This window comes from Oncorhynchus gorbuscha, linkage group LG07, assembly GCF_021184085.1.
Source record: "Oncorhynchus gorbuscha isolate QuinsamMale2020 ecotype Even-year linkage group LG07, OgorEven_v1.0, whole genome shotgun sequence".
NCBI lineage: Eukaryota > Metazoa > Chordata > Actinopteri > Salmoniformes > Salmonidae > Oncorhynchus > Oncorhynchus gorbuscha.
In genome coordinates, this window is record NC_060179.1 from 26096893 (window position 1) to 26123525 (window position 26633).

General features: G+C 43.0%; 1 protein-coding gene across 1 annotated transcript in view; it reads right to left on the reverse strand.

The window, feature by feature from the left end:
- Nucleotides 1–1143: 1143 nt before the first annotated feature.
- LOC124039707 (solute carrier organic anion transporter family member 5A1) overlaps nt 1144–26633 on the reverse strand; it is a 104164-nt gene continuing 78674 nt past the window's right edge. Inside the window, exons 4-9 of the mRNA XM_046355959.1 lie at nt 23990–24154; nt 18593–18791; nt 11676–11835; nt 9446–9687; nt 8506–8570; nt 1144–6676 (exon numbers count right to left, since the gene is read on the reverse strand). Of these exons, the coding sequence (XP_046211915.1) occupies nt 6255–6676; nt 8506–8570; nt 9446–9687; nt 11676–11835; nt 18593–18791; nt 23990–24154 (1253 nt within the window). The 3' untranslated portion in view covers nt 1144–6254. The remainder of the gene's footprint in view (nt 6677–8505; nt 8571–9445; nt 9688–11675; nt 11836–18592; nt 18792–23989; nt 24155–26633) is intronic.

Here is a 26633-nt window from a genome sequence, read left to right on the forward strand (position 1 = left end):
TTGGTATTTCATTTTTAACACAGTGAATTCATTTAAAGGGTGAATTGGTTTCATGGCTACTTGCTACTGCAAGTGCAACACTGAGTTCAGTTTTTTTTTTAAAGTTAGCAATGAACATTGCTAACATAATTTTGTGAGTTGTAATTATTTAACTTAGTTCACTATGTTATGTTACTCTTCTAGCTACAGTAACTTTTTGTTCTACACTCAGCCATCATCATCACCTAACTAAATTAAAACTTCAGATATTAATCACAAATGAACTTAGACCAGTATTCCCTATTGCATTGATAGTCAAGGATGCACATAATCATCCCCAAGTTACATCTCAAAAAGAGACAACGACCACAAAGCCAAAACCTAAGTATGTCCCAAATGGCACCCTATTCACTTTAAAGTGCCTTCACTTTTGACCAGAGCAACATGGGCCCTGGTCAAAAGTAGTGCACTACACTATATAGGGTGCCATTTGAGATGCCAGCCCTAATCTTTTCCTCCATTGCTTGAATAGCATATGACATTACTACTATGAGGTGATCTATGCATCATTTATGATACTGTCTGTTAGACTATACTGTATATTCTATATGCAATAAGCACAGAATCATAGGATTTAATCCACACCACTCACATTACATATCATTGGGTATGTTTGCATTGGCCCGTGTCATCACAACTCATTCTTACATCTTCTACTGATGGTTGCGTTTTGGTTCAATGTTGCTTCCACCTAAAAGCAACATTCATTGATTCTTAGATCAACAATTGTTACTGAAGCAGTATATTCCTCCTTTCCTTATTCTGTGTGTAGACGTGTTGCAACAATTCTGGGTTCAGGAAAGCCAAGAAGCTGTTTAGAAATAAACGTGTCAAATATGTTAGTGACATTTCAGCTTATTTAATGACCATTTCTTCATACATTCATGAATCCATCCATCCTCCCACACTCCTGTAACTTAGGTTTGCCAGAAATCCCAGTTGGAATATTCCCAGAATCAGGACAGAATAAGTATCCAGTATCCTCCAACCATGATTTCTAGAAAATCTGGGATAAAAAGTGAAAAATCCTAGACACAACCTACCACATTATGGAAGTGCTTGATCTGCTATACTGATTGCATATAAACATAAACCAGACCCAAATCTCCTTTTTACAGTTTTTTAATGATAAATATCAAGTTTTCAAGGCATTTGTAAACCAAGGTTCCATTAGTTTAAGGTCAGAGTTTCTCTGTCTCAAAATGTGCATCAGCCAATTAAAATCGTTGACGTAGTTGCACGTGATAAAACATTACTTTGGAAGTTCCTATTAGATAACCTGGCACATTTAGCCCTATGCTAACCTGACCAGGTGGCAGTGATCATGCCGTTAACAAATTCTGCATCAGCCAAATACAAATGCTAACGTAGTGGGCCACTTTTCCATGAGAGCATCTTTAACATGACTCAAACGGCACCATCTGCTAATTAAAGTTACTAAAATACATGCAACATTTCAACTGGACGGATAGGTCAGTGTTGTAAGTCTGGCTTCTGGTCATTTTCTTTTTTCCCCCTTCATGAGCTTCATGAGATGGGGGGGCCTCTAACCCACGGTTACTGTACTCCGAAGATTCACATCACCTTAGTGGCATACGCTAACGATGTACGATAAACTTAATGAACGTTTTATAGACCTTTATCTTTTTAACGTAAAAGCACATGAACGTGTGTGAAATGGATGAGCAAAAATGTGCCTCTTGAATTTTAGTAGCCTAGTCAAGGATTCATTGTCATGAAATATTGGCACACTACAATTGTGACAGATCAAGTGGAATAAAAGTAAACCTTTAATTTGGAAGTTTAAAATATACATCTGGTGGCCAAGTCGACCTATTTTAAGAAATGTCATTGGTTGATGGATATAAAGTCTAAGATCTTGATAGGCTGATGTGGAATTTCTTACAGGAAATAATCACTGCCGCCTGGTTAGCATATGGCTAAATGTGCCAGATTATGTAATGGGAACAGCTAACATATAGCATTTTACAAGGTGCAACTATGTCACCGATTTGAATTGGCTGATGCGCATTTTGAGACTGAGAAAATGTTCTAATGTTCACAAGTATGGAGCCCAAGTGTCCACAAATATGGTTTCGACTTCTGCTCCTGAGGAACACAAATCAAGGGCTGCAGACCTCCAGTTTGCATCCCAAATAGCAGCATATTCCCTATATAGTGCACTACTTTTGACCAGAGAGCCCTATGGGTAGTAGTGCACTATATAGGGAATAGGGTGCCATTTGGGATGAAATACACTGTCGGAGTACACTGTCAGTCCATGAAATAATGAAAACACATTCTGAAGAAATACTGATCAAAAGAAAGAGAGCGAGAGAAAGGAGAGAAAGAGATGGAAAGCAAGTCTACAGTCTACCTTTGAGAAGTGTTGCGAGAAGGCTAAGGCTACATCTGCAATTGCACCCTATGCACTACCAGACCCCTATGTGCACTATAAAGGGAGTAGGGTGCCATTTGAGATGCAAACTAAGTCGTTTTGGATGGAGCCAAAGAGAGGGCTTCAACACCAACCAATTCAAATGGACCCATCAACAAAAAAACATATTGCAAAATACAACCCACTCCCCAATCCCCCAAATTCAATGTAACAGGTCGTTCCTATGTAAAATACTGTAGGTCATTCAGGCACAGAGAAGCAAATATACGGTTTCCTTGTTTTTGTATTTTTAAGTCGTTTTATCATGTTGTCTACAATGGTTAGGGTTAGTTCATAAATACCTACTTCTAACTAAGTTTAAGCTCTATAATACGTTTATTTTATATCTTTAAATATTTACATGATAATAGTTTGGGAACAGTTAGCTACTAATTCATGATCATACTAATAAGAAACCATACGTTGGCGTTTTTCAGCCAAGTATCATCATAGACACACAGCAGTCTCTTACATAACTTGAGGACAAAGACATTTAGGCTGGGATTTAATCCCATCGCAGCCTTTGGACAATGTGGCATTTGAAGTAACTTCCGTTTGAGCCAACATATGCAGCCTTTACTGTGACTGTGGTCTCCTCGCACGCGGGAACATTGCCTTTAAAACATGCATTGTGGACAAAGCCCGATCGGGATTGAATCCCAGCCTAATTCATAAAACTTTACCACTGCATCAGATAAATCCGCTGTTCTTTGGAAACCGGTTTTAAAAGCGCAAATATATAATGGATATGAGGCATGCCTCATGCCAAACAAGGTATAAATACTGTAGTTGCTGTTCATAATGGTTTATGTTCTTAAAAAGTGTCCTAGGAAACAAAAACAAGTAGTAAATTCACAACAGCAGTCCAGTTTTACAAGAACAGTATTAGTAGTAGGTCTGTGTAGGGTTGCAAAATTCCAGTAACTTTCACAGGTTTTCCAAAAATTCCGTGAGGATGATGGATTTCATGCTTATTCCCTCATGATTCCGGAAATCTTCTTACTGGAATTTCTGGGAAACCTTGGTAAAGGGTAGACCGCTCACTGTCTTTTTCATGGGCTGCAATTCATGTTTATGTCCAGCAGAGGGTGGGTCCCATTCACGCCTGAACTGAATGATAAAAAAAATATCAGTTATACTGTTTCTTGTTATTATGACTTATCTGTTGATATAATGGGCTTTGTTGATTTATTCCTTGCTACATTACTTCTTAAATGCCTAACTGTCAATACAACAATGCTGAAATTAAGCAATATTGGACCTAGTGTAGAGTCAGTTTGTAAATGGGCTGGGTTCATGCTAGTAGATACCCATACACTTCCAGTCATTGCGCTAACACTAGTTAGCATTGGCTCACGAAACTACTTCTAACTTCCTTCATCAAAATGGTATCCACAAGTTCATCTGACTTTGGGGAAGTAGATTGCCAAAATCCCGAATTACCCCTTTAACATATAAAGGGAAATTAAATTCAAAACAAATTCAATACTTTTTCAAACAAGTAAAAAACAAAACATTTTGTAGATATTTGCAGTTAAAATGATAGCTTTTAGTTATCTTATGTCATATTCTTTTGGATGAGGATTATGACTGAGTTTTCCCTTCCAGCAAAGACCACCTAAATACAAAACTGTGTTTGTGTTCCCCATTGCCCTGGAGTAAAGTTAAAGTCCTAATGAAGACTAACTCCACACAGACTAACTATCTATGGTGCAGACCACCACTCCTGACTAGGTGGACAGTTCGTTAGTAACTCGTCTTTGGATATAGGCAGAGAGGAAGAGAGAGGCCCAACTCGAGGGGAAATATGTCTCCCTCGTTTGTTCGTTGTTTCACCCACCAAGCCTTGCTTGGTACGGAGGTTAATAAGAGTATCGAATTTGGTCAATACATTTTGTTTATGGCTTATTTGCTACATGAGGTTTACTTGATCTAATAAAAGTGTTGTAATGCTTACGTTGTTACGAGTATACTGATATAACTAGGACACATGACATCCCGGCAACTTTGAGAGAAAACACTTCATATGAGGACTTGTCTCAAGATGGCTATGCATATTCATGGCATGAGGCTAGTAAGCATAGCATCTCTGCCCATTGAATATATCGGTTCACGTCAACAACCTTCATCGAATATTCAGGATTACAATAATGAAATGTATCCACATATCCAAAGAAAGAATAGCTGGGAGCTAGACAGCCAGTCGTGCTGCTTTGTGGACAATGACTCCGGTTGTTAGGATGGAGAGACATGTATCTTGTCACTATATCCATAATCTTTGATATAGGCTAGTTAGCCGGTTAGACTGGTAGCTATTAGCATTAGCCAGTATCTGGCCCTTGGATATTAGCTAGCTAGCCGGTTAGCCTGGTAGCTATTAGCATTAGCTACTAACTAGCCATTGGATATAAGCAAGCTAGTTGGCTAGCAGGTTACCCTTGTAGCTATTAGCATTAATCAGCTAGCCAGCAACCAATGATAGGCCCACACAGCCTGAGTTACTGTTTCAAAGGGGGCTGAAGAGTCAAAAAAATGGGTGGCCCATTCTCTGTTCTGGACCAAGAGTTTAAACAGACGGTCACAAGGACAGACAGAACTGGACAAATGTCTCATGTATGACTGAGTTTTAAGTCGATATAATCCCCTCCTAAATAGTACTGTTTAATGTTGCTGCTAACCACATTCAATATTAGCTGGATATGCTCAGCTGTGGTATAATGTGATTGAATGGGTGATAGCCTGTGTCCCAGAAGGCACCCTAATCCCGGTATAATGCACTACAATTGACCAGAGCCCTATGGACCCTGGTCAAAAATAGTGCACTATATAGGGAATAGGGTGCCATTTGAGATGCAAGCACAGAGAGGGGTACAGTAAGTCAATACAGTACAAAGAGGTGTATGTCTGTCTGTATGGGAGTACACAGGACATTGCATAGAATAGAACAGGTTTGTTAGTATGTTGTGCTTGAGAGAAACGCTGCAACTGTGATGAGGCATCATGGGTAATGTAGTACCCACATGTCCCTTCTGAGAAGAATAATATTAGAATATACTAATGCCCAGCCCATTTTACAGTACAGTAGCACCATGTGATCATGTTGATACACAAACATTTTGATTTATGAAATGTATCAGTGTTGGAGTCAATTCAGGAAGTGATTCGAATTTAAAATTCCTAAATTGAAAACTTTACATAAATAGCTTCTTTTCAGTTTGAGAAGTCATTGACTATCGATTCAGTTTGCTTCCTGAATTGACTGCCTTCAATTCGAATTGATCCCAAACAGTTGTGTGTTAACTTCTGTACATGCTGTGTCGCTAGTGGGAGGAGCTGTAGGATGGGCTCATTGTAATGGCTGGAATGGTATCAATGGAAACCACTTGTTTGACTCCATTCCATTAATTCCATTTCAGCCATTACAATGAACCTGTCCTATAGCTCCTCCCACCAGACTCCACTCTGCAGCTAATGATGTGCACAGCAGAGACAGACAGCTCTGTAACACGCCCATATAACTGTGGCCAGCTCTTTAATACCACAAATGCCCTCTGTCACTATCAGTCTATTGGTCTCTCTGCCTGTCAATCAGAGCCATGGAAATCACCGCCCCCACCGCCTGATTGGTGTATATTTTAGAAACAGGGTGGAGACAGGAACAGGAAGGCACGTGTCACAACCCCCGGGGAGGAACAGGTAGAGGTGTGACCTAAAGAGGAAGAGGTGTGGTCTGTTTACTTCCTGCTCTCATATGTGGGCGGAGCTACTGTGTGTGGCATCAGCAGAGAGGGAGGGGCGGGTTTATTGCTCTGTTAACAAGGGTGATGGTGCTGTGACCCCGGTTGAGAAGGAGTGCCACGGGAGGGTGGTCGCAAGGCGGGATGAACACCGGGCAGGAGCGGGTTCGGGCGTGGCTCTTCTGGCCTCCCACGTGGCAGATGAGGTCCGAGACAGTGCCCAACGGGGGTAGTCGCTGGTGCCAGCGCTCCGCCTGCTCCTCCTTGTGCTTGATGGAGTACCAGGTGAGGAAGATGAAGATGAAGCCAATGAACTTGAGGCTGGCGGCCAGGCCGAAGTAGACGAAGCGGAAGGAAGTGACGTCGTACTCCCAGCAGGAGCCGTGGACGCCACAGTCCTGCTGCCACAGCATACAGGTGGTGTCGATCACCGCCCCAAAATAGATGGGAGTAGGAATATATGCTGGCGGAAGAGAGAGGAGAGGAACAGTTAGAACACAAGTTCTAAACAGTTATAACACAGCATACACGTGGTGTTGAAGTATGTACACCGCTGGGGAGTGAACAGAGTGAGAGACAATGCCATCTGCCATTCAGCTATGCTGCCCAAACTAGTGTTTGCAAAATACTGTTGGTTGTGACTGATCCCTTTTAAGGTTTGTGTGCTTCTAAGTGCTAGACTGCAGCCGGAAACATGTAATTGAATGTTTAGAAGAAGTCTTTAGCTGGGTCTTACAGTGAAAACCAGTTTAGGAATAACCACTAGTCATTCTAGACTAATGTAAGCTACCCCATAGAAACTAGCCTATATGATCTGCATGGGCTATACTATGCTGACGATAAACATGAGAAAAGTCAACGCAGCTGTTGTCTGTGCAGTACTGATATGCCACCACTGAGTGGCGCCATATCCACTACTGAGCTGAGATGAGTCGGCCCTAGATGCAGATTTTGGGTAAATGGAGCATTTCCCCCACTAATGGTTAATGTTAGGATTGGCGGCGGGAAGCTAATCCTAGATCTGTACCTAGGAGTAATGTCATCCCAGAGCAATAGTGCATGAGCCAAATATTTCAGATAAGCAGAGTCTGAAGTTCACACAAACCAACCCTGGACTAAACACCTAGATCTAACGCATTCCTTCTGGGTCGAATGGTGGTACTGATTCTGACAGTATTATAGGTGACATACTGCATCGTACTGTGAATGAAGTTACACACACACACATGAGGCACACACCTTTTCAGGGTGTTGAAATATGAGAGTTCTATTCACATACCAGCAGTGAGAAGGTCAGAAGCAAGGTTATTATAGTAAACAAAAACTTAAATGAAAACTAATCATAAACACTTTCATAAACTGAAATAATATAATTAATAAGCCTGTTTGAAAAACTAAAACTATACTGAAACTCTTACCTTTGACTCCAAAACCAAATAAAATAAAAGCCGTCATGAATTATGTTCAGTTCTTATCCTAAACTTTAGGGCAAAAATCTAATGGGGTTTTCAAGCTTTTTATTCAGAGTTTTCAAGCTTTTCCAAATCAAATCAAATTTTATTTGTCACATACACATGGTTAGCAGATGTTAATGTGAGTGTAGCGAAATGCTTGTGCTTCTAGTTCCGACAATGCAGTGATAACCAACAAGTAATCTAATCATGTCCTGGCAGCATTTACCTGCCAGATTCAGATGTTTAAAATAGCCATGGCTTGTGCATCACTATCACTACCTATCACTGGCTAACATTGAAGAAATACACTACTTTCTGTCAGTAAACCTGAAATGAAATCATATAAAATGAAATAGAAATGTTTTTATAAAACTCAAACTAAATAAAAATGAGTAAATCAGGTCTGAAAACAAACTGAAACTAAACTGAATTTCAAATAAAAATCGAAACGATTAAAAAAAAAGAATAGAATATAAAAACAAAATGATAATACTTTTGGTCAGAATCGTGTTCTAGTTTTACCCTACAACCCTACAGGCTGTTTCAGACCAGTCATGAAAGACCTTTTCAAATACTTGACTTCAGTGGTGGCTGGTGGAATTTTAAATCTAAGGAATGGAACATCAAACATGTTTTTCATGTGTTTGATACCATACCATACATTCCGTTCCAGACCAAAATTACTATGAGCCGTCCTCCCCTCAACAGCCTCCACTGGTTGGTTGAGTGATGTGGGAACACTACAAGCTCACTGTGCCTGTAAAAGTACCCAGTAACTCATAGAACTACATATAGAATCACATAATATGAATGATAGGATCTCTACGCAGAAACTTACCCAGAGTTCTTAACAGGACAAATTGCATCCCCAGAGCGAATGGTCTCTCCTGTTCATCCACAGACCTGAGGAGTGATGGACAGAGACAGATGGACGGAGAGTGAGAATGGATTACAGAGGAACACACTCAAATATAAAGTGCATACACTTCCTTATAAAAACACTAACATATACACTGAGTACACAAACCATTAAGAACACCTGCTCTTTCCATTCTATGTCACGGAAAGAGCAGGTGTGCTTAACGTTTTGTATACTCAGTGTATATGTTAGTGTTTTTATAGGTGTATCCAGGTGAAAGCTATGATCCCTTATTAATGTGACTTGTTAAATTCACTTCAATCAGTGTAGATGAAGGCGAGGCGACAGGTCTTGAGACATGGTTTGTGTGCCATTCAAAGGGCTAATGGGCTAGACAAAATATGTGCCTTTGAACGGGGTACGGTAGTAGGTGCCAGGCACACCGGTTTGTGTCAAGAACTGCAACACTGCTGTGGTTTTGACGCTCAACAGTTTCCTGTGTTCATCAAGAATGGTCCACCACCCAAATGACACCCAGGCAACTTGACACAACTGTAGAAAGTATTGGAGTCAAAGCCCTGTAAATCTAACATTTTGCAATCTTGTTTAAACTGGAGCTGGGCTCCTTTAATCTGTTAATAGCAAGAATTTCAGAGAGTGTTAGCAATCTGACCTATGATAGATAAAACCTTCTCAACGCGTTAATGCCGACTGCACATAATTCTGCACTTTTCACACATTACTATATTCAACACCGGAATTGAATTCCTATGTCAGTTAGATCAGTGTTCATGAAGGAAAGGGTTCAAGGGAAGGAAGCTGGGAAACACTTTACTTCGTAGCGATATGCAGCATTCATAAATCATTCATTTGCATGGCAAGGAGTTTTCAAGAGTTTGAGTGGCCACAGTCCTCCTACCTGAGAGTGACTATGATAGCGGAGGGCTGAGCGCAGGCGGTGATGAGTGTGACGATGAAGAGGAAGATGAGGAAGGGGATGAGGGTGTTACAGGTGCGGTCACACTTCCCCGACACCGCGAAGCCGTTCTCGTTCAGGTAGGTCTTAACGATGACCAGCTGCAGTTGGTTGCCTTGACCACCAGCGGGAGGGCTGATGACCTGTCGGCTCTGGACACACGTACACTCTGTGTAGTTCCTGATCTGTTGGTGGAGGAGATACATATACACTCCCCACAGTATGTATTTGGACAGTGAAGCTACATCTCTATAGTCCAGCGTCTTGGATTTGTGACCAAATCTTTCATATGAGGCGCCAGTACAGAATGTCACTTTTAATGATTGTTTCAGACATATCTGTTTTACCGTTTAGAATTGAAAAGCGCTTTACGTATCTAGTCCCCTCACTTCAAGGTGTATTTGGACAAAATCAGTGTATTACTTTTAGTCAAAAGAGTAGTATTTGGTCTCCTCATCCCGGCACACAGTAGACAGCTTTCCACCACCCAGGTTTTTTTCCACAAAAGCGACATTTTTTGGGACTTGCAGATGTAGGAGACATTTTCTAAAGATTGAATACATTTTGATATGTTCGACGGCTGGATTTGTCTTTTGTCAAAGGTTCTTCATTGCAACAAATGAGGGAACGTGTATTTCAAATAACTTCTATTGCAGAATCATTTTGAAGGTACGACGGGCGGGGCACATGATGTTATCACGTCACATTTGTCTTCTAGGTGAACTTTCTCAATGTCGTTACCAAACAAATCACTGGACAAGTTAATGGAAACATAGCTAATGACTACGTCAAGCTTGTTGGATGCCTTTGCAGTTTGTTTAGATTGTGTTTTGGATTATGTTGTGCCCGATATAAATGAATGGTAAATAATGTATTGTGTCATTTTTAAGTTGCCTTTATTGTAAATAAGAATAGAATATCTCCCCCCAAAATGCTAACCTCTCCCGTTATTGATAATGGTAGGAGGTTAGCATGTTTTATGGGTATGATCATTGTGCATTTATAACCTTCTTGCTAATCTTTATTCACGATTCATTCGCGATTATCCGTAATCATGGTGGCATCCACATTCATGTAGAAGTGTTGAGAAACAATAATGACACAGTATACACACACACACCTGGCCGTGACTCTACTCTCAGGGAGAGTGGGATACGCACGCACACACACACACACACACACACACACACACGCACACACACACACACACACACACACACACACACACACACACACACACACACACACACACACACACACACACACACACACAGACACTCAGACACTCAGACACTCAGACACTCAGACACTCAGACACTCAGACACAGTTTATGTGGTTTGCAGGAAAGGGCAAAGTTAACTTGCACACACACACTCTTTCTGGGAAACTTGCCAGTGGGACATTGTATTCCATCTCCTAGAACCCTTAATGCAGCAGAAACATTCAACTCTCACTGGTAATCAAACCCATCCCTGCTCCCTAGGCTACATCAAAGGCACCTTGGGATGTTATACTGTACTGTAGCTATGTGGTGAGACTTCTGCACTGTGGGTGCATTGTGTGCTCAGCCAAACACGCATTCTCTCTAAGGCCAGTGCCTAAATAATCTAGGGGTGTGTGTGACCCATGAACACTGGTAAAGAGTAAGGCACTGTATAGGAAATAGGGTGCAATTTGTAACTCGCCCCTAGGCATTTCCCTGTGATATCCCGTCTGATATTGTTTTTAGGATGGGTCTTCCTGCCCAGGGTTTACCTCTCAGAGAAGGGGCGAGTGGGGAAGAGGACTCAATGTTATTGTAGGCTGCGGCTAAATGGCTTACAATGGGCTAGCATAACATATTAGATCATCTTTTCAGGTTTACTCCCAAATCAACTCTCACAGAGCTTAAAAGTACTGTACATCTTTTACTGAATACCGTACAGACTCGTTTTCCTTTTTTTTGTTTCTTTTGGTAACCAGGGTTATTGGGAATAAGATGCATTTTGAATCCTGAATAGTCTTCAGGAGACAGCTGGGATTAAGTCATGAAACAGTTCTGAACAACTGTTCTATTGCTGCTAGGAAACCAGCACACCTTTCACTGAAGCACCATTGTGCGTTCAGACAAGCCTACTCTTCACATACACACGTGTGTACAGGTGTTGCCTGGTCAGTCGAGTGTGTACTTACCCCAGTGCTGCCGTTGCTCACCATGCTGCACCCAGCCAGGCAGGGGTTAAAGTAGGTGATGCTGTCAGAGCCACACACCGGGGCATACTCATGGATCTTACAGCCACAGTTCACATTACAGCCTCCAGTCAGGTTATGATGGGTCATAGTCAGAGTGGGCCTGGAGAGAGAGTTGAGTTACATTTCATTTTATTGGAGTAATGATGTTGCACACCCGTATTTCCTACATTTTCAGAACAAACAAGGAATTGTAAGATAGATAAAGAGAGAGAGAGAGAGAGAGAGAGATGTACAAAACATTATGAACATGACGTAGACTGACCAGGTGAATCCAGGTGAAAGCTTTGATCCCTTATTGAATTCACTTGTTCAATCCACTTCAATCCGTGTTTATGAAGGGTAGGAGACAGGTTGAATAAGGATTTTTAAGCCTTGAGACAGCTGAGACATGGATTATGTGTGTGCCATTCAGAGTGTGAATGGGCAAGACAAAAATGTAAGTGCCCTTGAACGGGGTATGGTAGTAGGTGCCAGGCACACCGGTTTGTGTCAAGAACTGCAATGATGCTGGGGTTTTCCAGGCTCAACAGTTTCCTGTGTGTATCAAGAACGGTCCACCATCATCCAGCCAACTTGATACAACTGTGGGAACTGTGTTCTTTATGTTTTGTACACTCAGTGTGTGTGTATATATAGATATATATATAGATATAGATATATATACACATATATAGAGAGAGAGAGATAGACAGAGAGAGAGAGAGAGAGAGAGAGAGTGATAGGGACTGAATAAACATTACAGCAGTTCTGTGGGAACCAGGTTCTAACTCAACAATGATCTGATCCCTCTAAACACAGTGGGGAAGAGAAGCCTGTCTCCAGTTGACTCTGGGAGTTCCAACACTGAGCTCTATCGGAACGATAGAACACAACACCTCAATATTCTGAGAACTTTCCCGAATACCCTGCTTATTTCCTCCTGACTCCGTGAATCTTCCAACTGGGATTACTGGAAAACCTGGGAATTGTTAAAACCGCAGTCAAAAGCACACAGACAGGAATATACTTTTACATTCAAAACACACAAATAGCATGACATTTTCCCCCACTTATATCATTACGCCACTATGCACCACTAGACCATGTTATGGCAACTCCAAATGATGTAAGCAGTCACATTTTTGCTGCCTTTATTTAGTCATTGAGAACACGTTCTCTTTTACAATAACGACCTGGAGCCCCTAAATTGAATTATCTACCTTGTCAATCTGTCCGGTTCGGTCAGTTCAGGTCAGGTTGAGATAACCCTTCAGTTGTGAGTTGGGTTGTTAGGTCTGACCCTGACATAACAAACCCCCGTCAAATTCCAGCACTAGGCCAACAGGCAGTGGAGGGGGCACAGAATGGAGTCAGTCTGCCACTTCTTGGCGACCCAGTCGCACTACGGTGATTACAGATCTCCACTCTAGAGAAAGCCACTGTGACTGGCTGGCTGCACCAGTTGGAGCCAGCAGATGCTACAGAAACATAAAATAACAAGCCAAATAGTCAACAGGATACAGATTAGTATACTATAGCAGGAGAGGGGGCAGTGGATGAATTCCCTGCTACTGTAGTTATGTTTCCCTACTGTTGGTATAATGTTCGCCTTGGGCGATAGAGGTCAGAGGTGAACTAGGGTCAGACACATAGTCTTCTTCCCAAGTGGAAGCCTACTCCCTATATAGTGAACTACTTTTGACCGGAGCCTGTATAGTGCACCATTTTTTACCCAGGATAGCAATGCCCTATATAGTGTATAGGATGCCATTTTTTACCCAGGATAGCAATGCCCTATATAGTGTATAGGATGCCATTTTTTACCCAGGATAGCAATGCCCTATATAGTGTATAGGATGCCATTTTTTACCCAGGATAGCAATGCCCTATATAGTGTATAGGGTGCCATTTTTTACCCAGGATAGCAATGCCCTATATAGTGTATAGGGTGCCATTTCGTGTGTGTTAGTGTGAATCAGTAGTTATGCCACTATTGACATTCCTCATGATATTGCCAGTAAACCCAGTCCTCTTCATCATCAGCTCACAGCTTCCTGTTAACTGATCTATACACAGACTCTCTGAGACAAAGGAATGCTCAGAACAGTCTGTCTGGGATACTGGTCAGCTCAGACAGGACAACGCTGACTCTCTGTGACAAAGGAATGCTCAGAACAGTCTGTCTGGGATACTGGTCAGCACAGACAGGACAACGCTGACTCTCTGAGACAAAGGAATGCTCAGAACAGTCTGTCTGGGCTACTGGTCAGCTCAGACAGGACAACTCTGACTCTCTGAGACAAAGGAATGCTCAGAACAGTCTGTCTGGGATACTGGTCAGCTCAGACAGGACAACGCTGACTCTCTGAGACAAAGGAATGCTCAGAACAGTCTGTCTGGGATACTGGTCAGCTCAGACAGGACAACGCTCACTCTCTGAGACAAAGGAATGCTCAGAACAGTCTGTCTGGGATACTGGTCAGCTCAGACAGGACAACGCTCACTCTCTGAGACAACGCTGACTCTCTGAGACAAAGGAATGCTCAGAACAGTCTGTCTGGGATACTGGTCAGCTCAGACAGGACAACGCTGACTCTCTGAGACAAAGGAATGCTCAGAACAGTCTGTCTGGGATACTGGTCAGCTCAGACAGGACAGCGCTGACTCTCTGAGACAAAGGAATGCTCAGAACAGTCTGTCTGGGATACTGGTCAGCTCAGACAGGACAGCGCTGACTCTCTGAGACAAAGGAATGCTCAGAACAGTCTGTCTGGGATACTGGTCAGCTCAGACAGGACAGTGCAGAAGTAGAGAAGAGGGTCTGGTACTGTAGAGTGGGTTAGAGACACATTACAAACTATCTGCGTCCCAAATTGCACCCTATTCCCTACATAGTGAACTACTTTGACCAAGTCCCAGTAGTCCACTATAGCATTGTGCACTACCATGACGTGATTGGGAGTCCCATAGGGCAGCGCACAATTGGCCCAGCGTCGTCTGGGTTTGACCAGGGTAGGCCGTCATTGTAAGTAAGAATTTGTTCTTAACTGACTTGCCTAGTTAAATAAGGGTGAAATGAAATAAATAAATAAAGGGAATAGGGTCCCATTTAAAACGCATCCACTGTACAGCTGTTGCTTTGGATCACATACGCTATACATGTTAGCAGTGTGTGTGTGTCTGTGTGTCCATCCGTGTGTGTGTGTGTGTGTGTGCATCCACAATTTCCATGCCATCCAGGGACGCAGGATGGGGACCAAGCATGAGGAGTGATGATTACACAAACACCCAACACCTTGATGGGACTATATAAAACAGAACAGAAATAGAAGGTGATGTGGGGATGAATCCTCTGTGTTCCACAGCAGATGATAGTGTTGCGTGCGTGTGTGAGTGTGTGTGGTTGCTAATGGACCAGTGACGCCAACAACGCGCCAATAGAGCGAACGGCTGTTGAATAGGTGTTGATGATGGTTAAAATAGAACACTGGTGTTAAATAATGCATTCGCTCAGTGGCAAATGATAAACCATTGAAAAATTGCAATAGTCTTCAGTGATATAAGGACTCATAGTAGTAATCATGTATAAGTCTTGTAGCCAATACCATAGAGTAACATAGTAGTAATATAATACTGGGATTGATGCTTGATATCAAGTCAGCTTTAGTGCTCAGTAACAGTGGCTCACTTCAGGTGTTTTCTATCTTCATTGTGGCCATCCTCCACCTCACAGGCTCAAATCTGCCTCAGGGAGTCCAGATCCTGCACAGAACAGACTGCAAACCTGAACAGATTCAAGGCCAAGAGCAAAAATGACCAACACTTCCATTGTGGAGCTCCAGTATGCAGACGATAATGCCATCACTGCCCACTTGGAAGAGGACTTTCAGTGCATCCTGGACGCTTCCGCAAAAGGTAGACAAGCTTCTGGGTCTGGCCGACCAAAATCCTCCACCAACCACGGCGTAACAAAAATACACCAGCCCCAGCAATACAAATTGACAATACCACTCTTGAAAATGTAGACCACTTTCCCTACTTTGGCAGCCTTCTCTCCTCCAAAGCCGACATTGACGCTGAGATACATCACCGCCTAAGCCATGCCAGTGGAGCTTTCTCAATACTGAGCAAACGAGTCTTCAAGAATCGCGACATCCAGGCCAGAACCAAAATCCTGGTCTACAAAGCAGTACAACTCCCTATTCTACTGTATGGGTCAGCAATATGGACCACATACAGCAGCCATCTTAAAGCCTTGGTGTCACCAAAGATGGCCTCCGCAACATCAAGAGGATCAGCTGGGAAGACAAGCGCATCAACACCAGTTTCCCCAAGGAGGCAAACATCAGTAGCACCACTCAACACCAGCTCAGGTGGACTGGCCATGGTGCCAACTCGCTCCTGGAGGGAAAAAATAAGCGATACCAAAGACTTACCGCAAAAAGTACTACAAAAGACAGGTCGACATGGAGAAAAACTGTCCAAGAGGGTGTAGCGCGGTACAAAGAAGATCTCCGCCGTGGCGCAGAGCACAAGCGGCAACTTCGAAAGGAGAGACTTTCCATCAAGAAGATCCAACCATCACTCACCCGCTGCCCATACTGCACAAAATATGTGGCTCCCAGATCGGCCATCTGAAGACCCACAAGCAGGACCCATCAGGGGGACAATCATACATGACCCAGAGTGACCGCCGATGATGATGAGTATATAGTAACGACTCTTACCCTGTGGATTTCACTGTGGTAATAGTCACAGTGATATCAGCGATCCTTATCCACTTAATGTAACAGTAACATCTCTGTAATAGTATTGTAGTAACTCTTACCCAGTGCTGTATGGGACGTAGCTAGATGTAATCGTTATACTACAATACTACTACTCTGATATACTGTATCTTACTCTGTGGTGTATGGTATATTGATGTAATAGTAATATCTGTAGTAGTATTGTACGAGTAATGCAGTAACTCTTACCAGGCGGTGTATGGTATGTTGATATAATAGTATACAGTACCAGTCAAAGGGTTTTTCTATATTCTTCATTGTAGATTAATAGTGAAGACTTCAAAACTATGAAATAATACATATGGAATCATGTATTAACCAAAAAAGTGTGAAACAAATCTAAATATATTTTAGATTCTTTAAAGTAGCCACCCTTTGCCTTGATGACAGCTTTGCTCACTCTTGGCATTCTCTCAACCAGCTTCATGAGGTATGCATTTCAATTAACAGGTGTTGCCTTGTTAAAAGTTAACATGTGGAATTTATTTCCTTCTTAATGCATTTGAGCCAATCAGTTGTGTTGTGACAGGACAGGGATGGTTTACAGACGATAGCCGTATTTGGTCAAATACCAAGTCCATATTATGGCAAGAACAGTTCAAATAAGCAAAGATAAATTACAGTCCATCATTACTTTAAGACATAAAGGTCAGTCAATATGGAAAAAGTTTCTTCAAGTGCAGTCGCAAAAGCCATCAAGCGCTATGACCGCCACAGGAAAGGAAGACCCAGAGTTATCTCTGCTGCAGAGAATAAATTCTTCACAGAGTTCAAGTAACATCTTGACACATCTCAACATCAACTCTTCAGAGGAGACTGCACGAATCAGGCCTTCATGGTCAAATTGCTGCAAAGAAACCACTGCCAAAGGACACCAACCAGAAGAAAAGACTTGCTTGGGCCAAGAAACACGAGCAATGGACATTAGACCGGTGGAAATCTATCCTTTGGTCTAATGAGATTTTTGGTTACAACCTCCATATCTTTGTGAGATGCAGGGTAGGTGAACAGATGATCTCCGTCCGCATGTGTGGTTCCCACGTGAAGCATGGAGGAGGAGGTGTGATGATGCTTTGCTGATGACACTGGCAGTGATTTATTTACAATTCAAGGCACACTTAACCAGCATGACTACCACAGCATTCTGCAGCGATACGCCATCCCATCTGGTTTGCGCTTAGTGGGACTATCATGTGTTTTTCAACGGGACAATGACTCAACACACTTCCAGGCTGTGTAAGGGCTATTTTCGCAAGAAGGAGAGTGATGCATCAGTTGACCTGGCCTCCACAATCAGCATATGTGGGAACTCCTTCAAGACTGTTGGAAAAGCATTCCAGATGAATCTGGTCGAGAGAATACCAAGAGTGTGCGAAGCAGTCATCAAGGCAACTTACCCAGTGGTGTATGGTATGTGTTGATGTTATAGTAATATCTGTTGAATAGTAGTAGTATTGTAGTAGTAGTAACTCTTACCCAGTGGTGTATGGTATGTGTTGATGTTATAGTAATATCTGTTGAATAGTAGTAGTATTGAAGTAGTAGTAACTCTTACCCAGTGGTGTATGGTATGTGTTGATGTTATACTAATATCTGTTGAATAGTAGTAGTATTGTAGTAGTAGTAACTCTTACCCAGTGGTTATAACTCTTACCCAGTGGTGTATGGTATGTGTTGATGTTATACTAATATCTGTTGAATAGTAGTAGTATTGTAGTAGTAGTAACTCTTACCCAGTGGTGTATGGTATGTTGATGTTATAGTAATAGCTGCAGTATTATATTCATAGTATTGTAGTTTTTCTCCATAACTTACCCGGTCGTCTATGGTATGTTGAGTAATATATGCAGTATAGTAGTAGTATTGTAGTAACTCTGTAGTTGTATTGTAGTAACTCTTACCCAGTGCTGTATGGCATGAAAGTATTATATGTAGTATTATATTAGTAGTATTGAAGAAGTAGTAGTAGCATTGGAGTAGTAGTAGTTGTGTTGTAACTTACCCAGTGGTGTATGGTATGTTGATGTAATAGTAGTATCTGTAGTAGTATATTAGTAGTATTGTAGTAGTAGTAGTATTGCAGTAACTCACCCAGTAGTGTATGGTATATTGATACCTCCCAGGTTGATGCTCTCACAGCCCACAATGAAGAGTGTAGAGAAACAGAGCAGAGACACCCCGCTACAGATCATAGCCAGCTTGGCTGACTCTCTGGCTCCCAACTTCAGCTTCTTGATGATGTAGCCCCCTAGGACGATACCCACCCCAGCACTGGGCACGATGATCACACCTGGGTTGAGGGAGAGAGAGAGAGAGGGAAAGAGAGAGGTGGGAGGGAGGCAGAGAGAGAGAGGGAAAGAGAGAGGTGGGAGGGAGGCAGAGAGAGAGAGGGAAAGAGAGAGGTGGGAGGGAGGCAGAGAGAGAGAGGGAAAGAGAGAGGTGGGAGGGAGGCAGAGAGAGAGAGGGAAAGAGAGAGGTGGGAGGGAGGCAGAGAGAGAGGGAAAGAGAGAGGTGGGAGGGAGGCAGAGAGAGAGAGGGAAAGAGAGAGGTGGGAGGGAGGCAGAGAGAGAGAGGGAAAGAGAGAGGTGGGAGGGAGGCAGAGAGAGGGAAAGAGAGAGGTGGGAGGGAGGCAGAGAGAGAGGGAAAGAGAGAGTGGGAGGGAGGGAGGCAGAGAGAGGTGGGAGGGAGGCAGAGAGAGAGGGAAAGAGAGAGGTGGGAGGGAGGCAGAGAGAGAGAGGGAAAGACGGCAAGAGTGATTGAGTGTCAATTATAGTTCAGGAAAAGCATTCAAAACAAGAAATGGGCAGAGGGCTTGGTATTAGAGCGATATTGTAACAAACATGGACAACAAGTTGTTGTGAAACATATTATTCATGGATTGCACTTTCCTCACTCGGTCGCATCGTTGCCATTGTCATCAACGTTCTACAGATGCCTCAGCATATTGCTGTCGCACTGATGGTTAATGCCAAGTCTTTCTGAATGGTGGCTAATGACTGTTTCGTCAAATTTACACGATAGTGGCCTGGAAATACGATGGCATTGCTAAAGTAGAGTAATAATTAGTAGGAAACAACTTTGCCACCATTATGATGTCGTCAGGTTCACTTTAGAGAGATGTCAAATGGTACCATTAGCTAGCAAAGTTAGTCAGAAATAACTAGCAATGCTAGCGTTAGCTAGCTAAAATTTCAGCGTTCTCCACTCTAGACAACGTTATACTGCATCTAAAGTCAACCTGGAGACATCACAATGATGACAAAAGCTTGTCCTACTAATTATTTGCCTCCTTTTGAAATGTCGTGTCTCCAAGCAACAGTAAATCAATTTGACGAAATCTTCATCATCACCCATTGAGACTGCATTGAGTAGAATGTTCAGTTGGGCATTAGTCCTAAAACAAAAGTTCATAACAATATTGTGGCAAAATGCAACCCATTAATAACTGTGACAAAGAAGCTGTTGGGCAATAAGGTAGCAGGAGGTTGGTTACTGTACTGTATAATAGCAGTGAGTAGTGTGGGTTGGGGCTGTGAGTTCCATTTGGGCCGGCTGGAGGAGGGCTGTAGTAGTTAGAGGCTGGAGCCGGGTTAGGGCAGCAAACACACCCACACCCTAGTTGACAGGCAGGGTAAGTCAAAGCTGACTGCTGGCAGCAGAGGCAGAACGGGGTCAGTGTGTAATTCCACTGGAAGACTAGGACCCAGAGAGGCTTCACATGCCTGACCTCTATCCCAGCCACAGGCCCTCTCGGGTGGGTAACAAGGCAGGGGAGACAGGGGATGAACAGGGATGGAGGGAGGACGGTAAGGAAACAGGATCAGAGAAGAGAGTGTTCTGAACACCGTGTGTGTGTTGGCATGGTTGGACACTCACATAGTATGTGCTATATCTCCCTCTCACGTTCTCACTCACATACACACAAACACACTCCCCATTTACATGATCTTTATATGAACTACAGATGTCGGACCTTAATTTGAGCCAGCTTTCTACAGTAGGAAAAAAAAACTGCAGCAACAGGACATGTGAATAATTATGTGGATTATACAGTGCATTCGGAAAGCATTCAGACACACCACATTTTGTTACGTTACAGCCTTATTCTAAAATGGATTAAATAGTTTCCCCCCTCATCAATCTAGAAACAATGCCCTATAATAACAGGCACAGATCTGGGACAACAAAACATTTCTGCAGCATTGAAGGTCCACAAGAACACAGTGGCCTCCACCAAGGCCCTCCTCCCCCATTTTAGAATGAGGCTGTAACGTAACAAAATGTGGAAAAAAAATAAAAGGGTCTGAATACTTTCCGAAGGCACTGTAATTAATGGACTGTAGCTTATGATGATCCTGTAAGTGCTTCATGTGTTTCTGTGATGAGATCTTGCTTGCCTAAACAGACACACACACACACACACACACACACACACACACACACACACACACACACACACACACACACACACACACACACACACACACACACACACACACACACACACACACACACACACACACACACACACACACACACACACACAGAAGCTGGAGTCTTATATCTCCCTCTCGAACTTTAAGCATCAGCTACACAGCCAATCTGTAAATAGCACACCCAACTACCTCATCCCCATATTGTTACTTCTCCCCTTGCTCTTTTGCACCCCAGTATCTGTAGTTTCACATCATCATCATCTGCACATCTATCACTCCAGTGTTAATGCTAAATGGCAATTATTTTGCCTCCATGGCCTATTTATTGCCTTACCAAATGTACTCTTCTACATTTGCACACACTGCACATAGATCTTTCTATTGTGTTATTGACTGTACGTTTGTTTATGTGTAACTCTGTGTTGTTGTTTTTGTCGCACTGCTTTGCTTTATCTTGACCAGGTCGCAGTTGTAAATGAGAACTTGTTCTCAACTGGCCTACCTGGTTAAATGTGAAAAAATAAAAACACACACCTCTCTTTGCCTCTTCACACCTCACACACACACACCTCTCTTTGCCTCTTCACACCTCACACACACATCTGTCTGCTAAAACTTCCCTCTGCTGCTGCTGTCTTCTCTCTCACTTTCTCTATCCTCGCTCTCCGTCTTTCTGTCACCCTCTTGCTCACACTGGCATTCCTTTATGTGTGTGTGACGGGCCCTCTCGGCCGGGTAGCAAGGCAGGGGGGGACAGGGGACGGAGGGAGGGGGTTGGAAACACAGGAGCAGAGAGGAGAGCAGCGTTCTACATGTTCTACACCTCGACAGCGTGTTATGTGCAGAGAAAAAGACCCCCTCTCTCTTCAGCGAGATCGCAAGACGGACCTCTTCTGCTACCAGGACAACACATGATTTAAACAGCATTTCTACAGTGGTGCTTCTGGCTACAAAGAGGGAGGAAAAGTGGTCAGAGGAAGAAAGGAAGTATAGAATGATGGATGAGACAGAGGACAGCACAAAGAAGGTTAGAAAGAATGTTTTAGCAGAAAGATTGTGTGTGTGTGTGTGTGTGTGTGTGTGTGTGTGTGTGTGTGTGTGTGTGTGTGTGTGTGTGTGTGTGTGTGTGTGTGTGTGTGTGTGTGTGTGTGTGTGTGTGTGTGTGCGTGTGTGCGTGTGTGTGAGAGAGAGAGAGAGGTGTGGGTGATGATGCTACTATTTCTGTAGCTGTAACTAAATGAGCCGAGAACAGTGACAGTTCTCTCGTGCCCCTGAGAGAATGCAACTACACACACACACCACAGCATATACACACCACAGCACATACCTATGCACACATACTTGCAAACGGGCATACAGGCATTTACACCCCCTCCCCTCCCCTCCCCACCACACACTCAACATCTCTACCATTCCTACAATCCTATGACAGTATTCTCTTATCTCTTCGTAAAACAAGCTAGGATGTTCATACCCATAATGTTCAAAAAGCGTATCAGAGTAGGAGTGCTGATCTAGGATCAGATCCCCACCCGTACATGTGATCTTATTCATTATAACCCAAAAGACTACATTGATCCTAGATCAGCACTCTGTGATGCTTTGTGAATGGTCAGGTCAGCCCTCACCATTCCATGACTCTGCTCCTCCTAAGGTATCCTCTGTTGAAATCATCATCTTACACTACTAACCAATCTTTCTCTCTTCTTGTCTCTTGGCAACAGGCAGATGAACTAACGTCACCGTGGGTGCCTCACACACACACACACACACACACACACACACACACACACACACACACACACACACACACACACACACACACACACACACACACACACACACACACACACACACACACACACACACACACACACACACACACACACACACACACACACACACACACACTTCTCCCTCCCTGGGCTGTCTAAGGCTGACCTGTCAATATCGAGTTGTCAATCAATGACCTGCTAGTTCCCAATAATACAGATTAGGGTGTTAAGTGTTATAGATTGGAAGAGACGATTCACTGATTAAGGTATAACACCCCTCTGACCTCTGTATGTGTTGATGGGTGGTGAGCTTTTGAAGCAATATGGCTGCCGTGGTACATGTACATACAGTATGTATACATGCGTTTAAAATACATGTTATTACAAATGCTATAGCAAAGGCAATGTGGAAACGATGTGTTTGTTGTGATCTGAGTGTGGGTTTGTGTCGCTAATGGGTGCCATTTGGGTAATTTGGTCAGTGCATGAGAACGTCTCGGTGAGAGGACAGGACTGTCGAGCTCACACACACACACACACACACACACACACACACACACACACACACACACACACACACACACACACACACACACACACACACACACACACACACACACACACACACACACACACACACACACACACACACACACACACACACACACACACACAAGAGTAGAGCTGACTAGAGCCATCTGACTGTCCCTCTACACTACAGTACCATGACACATCACTACACTGTCCTGTCCCCTCAGGTGTGTGTGTGTGTGTGTAGAGCGACTCAAGAGACAGGAAGAGTAATTGAAAGAAGAAGACAGAGGGCTATATATTATTTTACCTTTATTTAACTAGGCAAGTCAGTTAAGAACAAAATCTTATTTTCAATAACAGGCTAGGAACAGCGGGTTAACTGCCTGTTCAGGGGCAGAACGATAGATTTGTACCTTTTCGGCTCAGGGATTTGAACTTGCAACCTTTCAGTTACTAGTCCAACGCTCTAACCACTAGGCTACCCTGCCGCTCTTCTGTGTAAATGAGTGATAAGGCTAGCTCTTCAGTATCTCTCTCCTCTCTCTAACCTTCACAGACACAACAAAAGGAGAGAGAGAGACTCACACACAGCGAAAGAGAGCGAGAGAGAGAGAGAGAGAGAGAGAGAGAGAGAGAGAGAGAGAGAGAGAGAGAGACAGAGAGAGTGAGAGAGAGAGAGAGACAGAGAGAGAGAGAGAGAGAGAGAGAGAGAGAGAGAGAGAGAGAGAGAGAGTTAGTCTTACCTGTGTATATGCTGGCGTTAGAAGCAGGGATGCCAAACTGGGACTCTATGAACTTGGGAATGAATGTGATGAAGGCTGTAACGATGGCACATTCTGCTGTGTAGGACAGACTGACAAACAGGAACGTCGTGTTGGACAGGATCCTTATCGCTGCCTTGGGGAGGTCTGGGGAGAGACCAGAGACATGAGTACACTAATAGACAAACATACAGTAGACACACACACACACACACACACCTTGTATGCTTGGAGGTCTGGAGACACTAAATGTTAATTAACGGTGAATTACGGTGAGACCGGCAGTCTTTTGCATGACAATAACCGGCTGACAAAATGTCATGAACGCCACAGCCCTATAAATAACCCACTGTTACCGGGCAAGGCAGGGTGGGGCAAGGGACACTCACCTCAAATAACACCAATGACCCAATGAGGAATAACCAGAAGAAAAGATGGTGTGTTCTTGTGTGTTCAATAGCCCTGGGCGGTAACACATTACAGCTATCTAGACACACAGCTACTGTGCACTAATTGGACAATTTTTGCTCATTTTTTTCTATAAAACGTTAGATTTACATCAAGGATCCACAATACGCAACATCTACCAATGTGTGTTGTTTCTCTACAAGGAAGACATCCTATCGCTATAACACGCCAGAGGTCCCATTTTATTTGTAACACCCCAGAGTGATCACTGCTTGGACAGCAGCTGTTTGCTATTGGTCACAGAGGAAACAGTTTCCTTTCACACCTCAGGAAGCATCATCAGTATCACAGAGATTTTACGCACGCACGCACACACACACACACACAATCCTCTGCGCATAGAGTGTGTGTTGTGCTGAGAGATTGTATATTTTGTGGAGTGTGGAGCCACTTGAAACACCACTTAAAGTTCAATTCCAAATATTTTTGTTGCACATATCTCTCTCTCCAGTCATAACCAGAATATGTGAATAAGCCTTAAGAAACCAGGAACTCCCCCGCTGCCTGAAGACAATAATTAGAGCTATAAGCTCCTCCTAACCCAATTTCACCCTTTCTTTGTTTTATCGTTCATTGGATTAATCACGTGTGTGTGTGTGTGTGTGTGTGTGTGTGTGTGTGTGTGTGTGTGTGTGTGTGTGTGTGTGTGTGTGTGTGTGTGTGTGTGTGTGTGTGTGTGTGTGTGTGTGTGTGTGTGTGTGTGTGTGTGTGTGAACATATCTAGAATGTTTGGGTTCAAGAGGTCACGATGATACAATTTGGACTAGAGGTCGACCGATTAATCGGAATGGCCGATTAATTAGGGCCGATTTCCATTTTTCATAACAGTCGGTAAACGGCATTTTTGGACACCGATCATGGCCGATTACATTGCACTCCATGAGGAGACTGTGTGGCAGGCTGACTACCTGTTATGCGAGTGCAGCAAGGAGCTAGCATTAAACGTATCTTATAAAAAATAATCAATCTTAACATAATCACTAGTTAACTACACATGGTTGATGATATTACTAGTTTATCTAGCTTGTCCTGCGTTGCATATAATCGATGCGGGGCCTGTTAATTTATCATTGAATCACAGCCTACTTCGCCAAACGGGTGATTTAACAAGCGCATTCGCGAAAAGAGCACTGTCGTTGCATCAATGTGTACCGAACCATAAACATCAACGCCTTTCTTAAAATCAATACACAAGTATATTTTTAAACCTGCATATTTAGTTAATATTGCCTGCTAATGCGAATTCATTTTAACTAGGGAAATTGTGTCACTTCTCTTGCAACAGAGTCAGGATATATGCAGCAGTTTGGGCCGCCTGGCTCGTTGGGAACTGTGTGAAGACTATTTATTCCTAACAAAAACAGCCAACTTCGGCAAATGGGGGAGGATTTAACAAAAGCTCATTTGTGAAAAAAGCACAATCGTTGCACGAATGTACCTAACCATAAACATCAATGCCTTTCTTAAAATCAATACACAGAAGTATATTTTATTAAACCTGCATATTTAGTTCAAATGAAATCCATGTTAGCATGCAATATTAAATTGTGTCACTTCTCTTGCGTTCATTGCACGCAGAGTCAGGGTATATGCAACAGTTTGGGCCGCCTGGCTCGTTGCGAACTAATTTGCCAGAATTTTACGTAATTATGACATAACATTGAAGGCTGTGCAATGTAACAGGAATATTTAGACTTATGGATGCCACCCGTTAGATAAAATACGGAACGGTTCCGTACTTCACTGAAAGAATAAACGTTTTGTTTTCAAAATTATTTTTTTCCCGGATTTGACCATATTAATGACCAAAGGCTCGTATTTCTGTGTGTTATTATGTTATAATTAAGAATATGATTTGATATTTGATAGAGCAGTCTGACTGAGCAGTGGTAGGCAGCAGCAGGCTCGTAAGCATTCATTCAAACAGCACTTTTGTGCGTTTGCCAGCAGCTCTTCGCTATGCTTCAAGCATTGAGTTGTTTATGACTTCAAGCCTATCAACTCCCGAGCTCGTTAGCGGGGTGCGCGCTAATAGCATTTCAATCGGTGACGTCACTCGCTCTGAGACCTTGAAGTAGTTGTTCCCCGCGGCTTTTGTGGAGAGATGAGTAATGATGCCTCAAGCGTAGCTGTTGTCGATGTGTACCTGGTTCGAGCC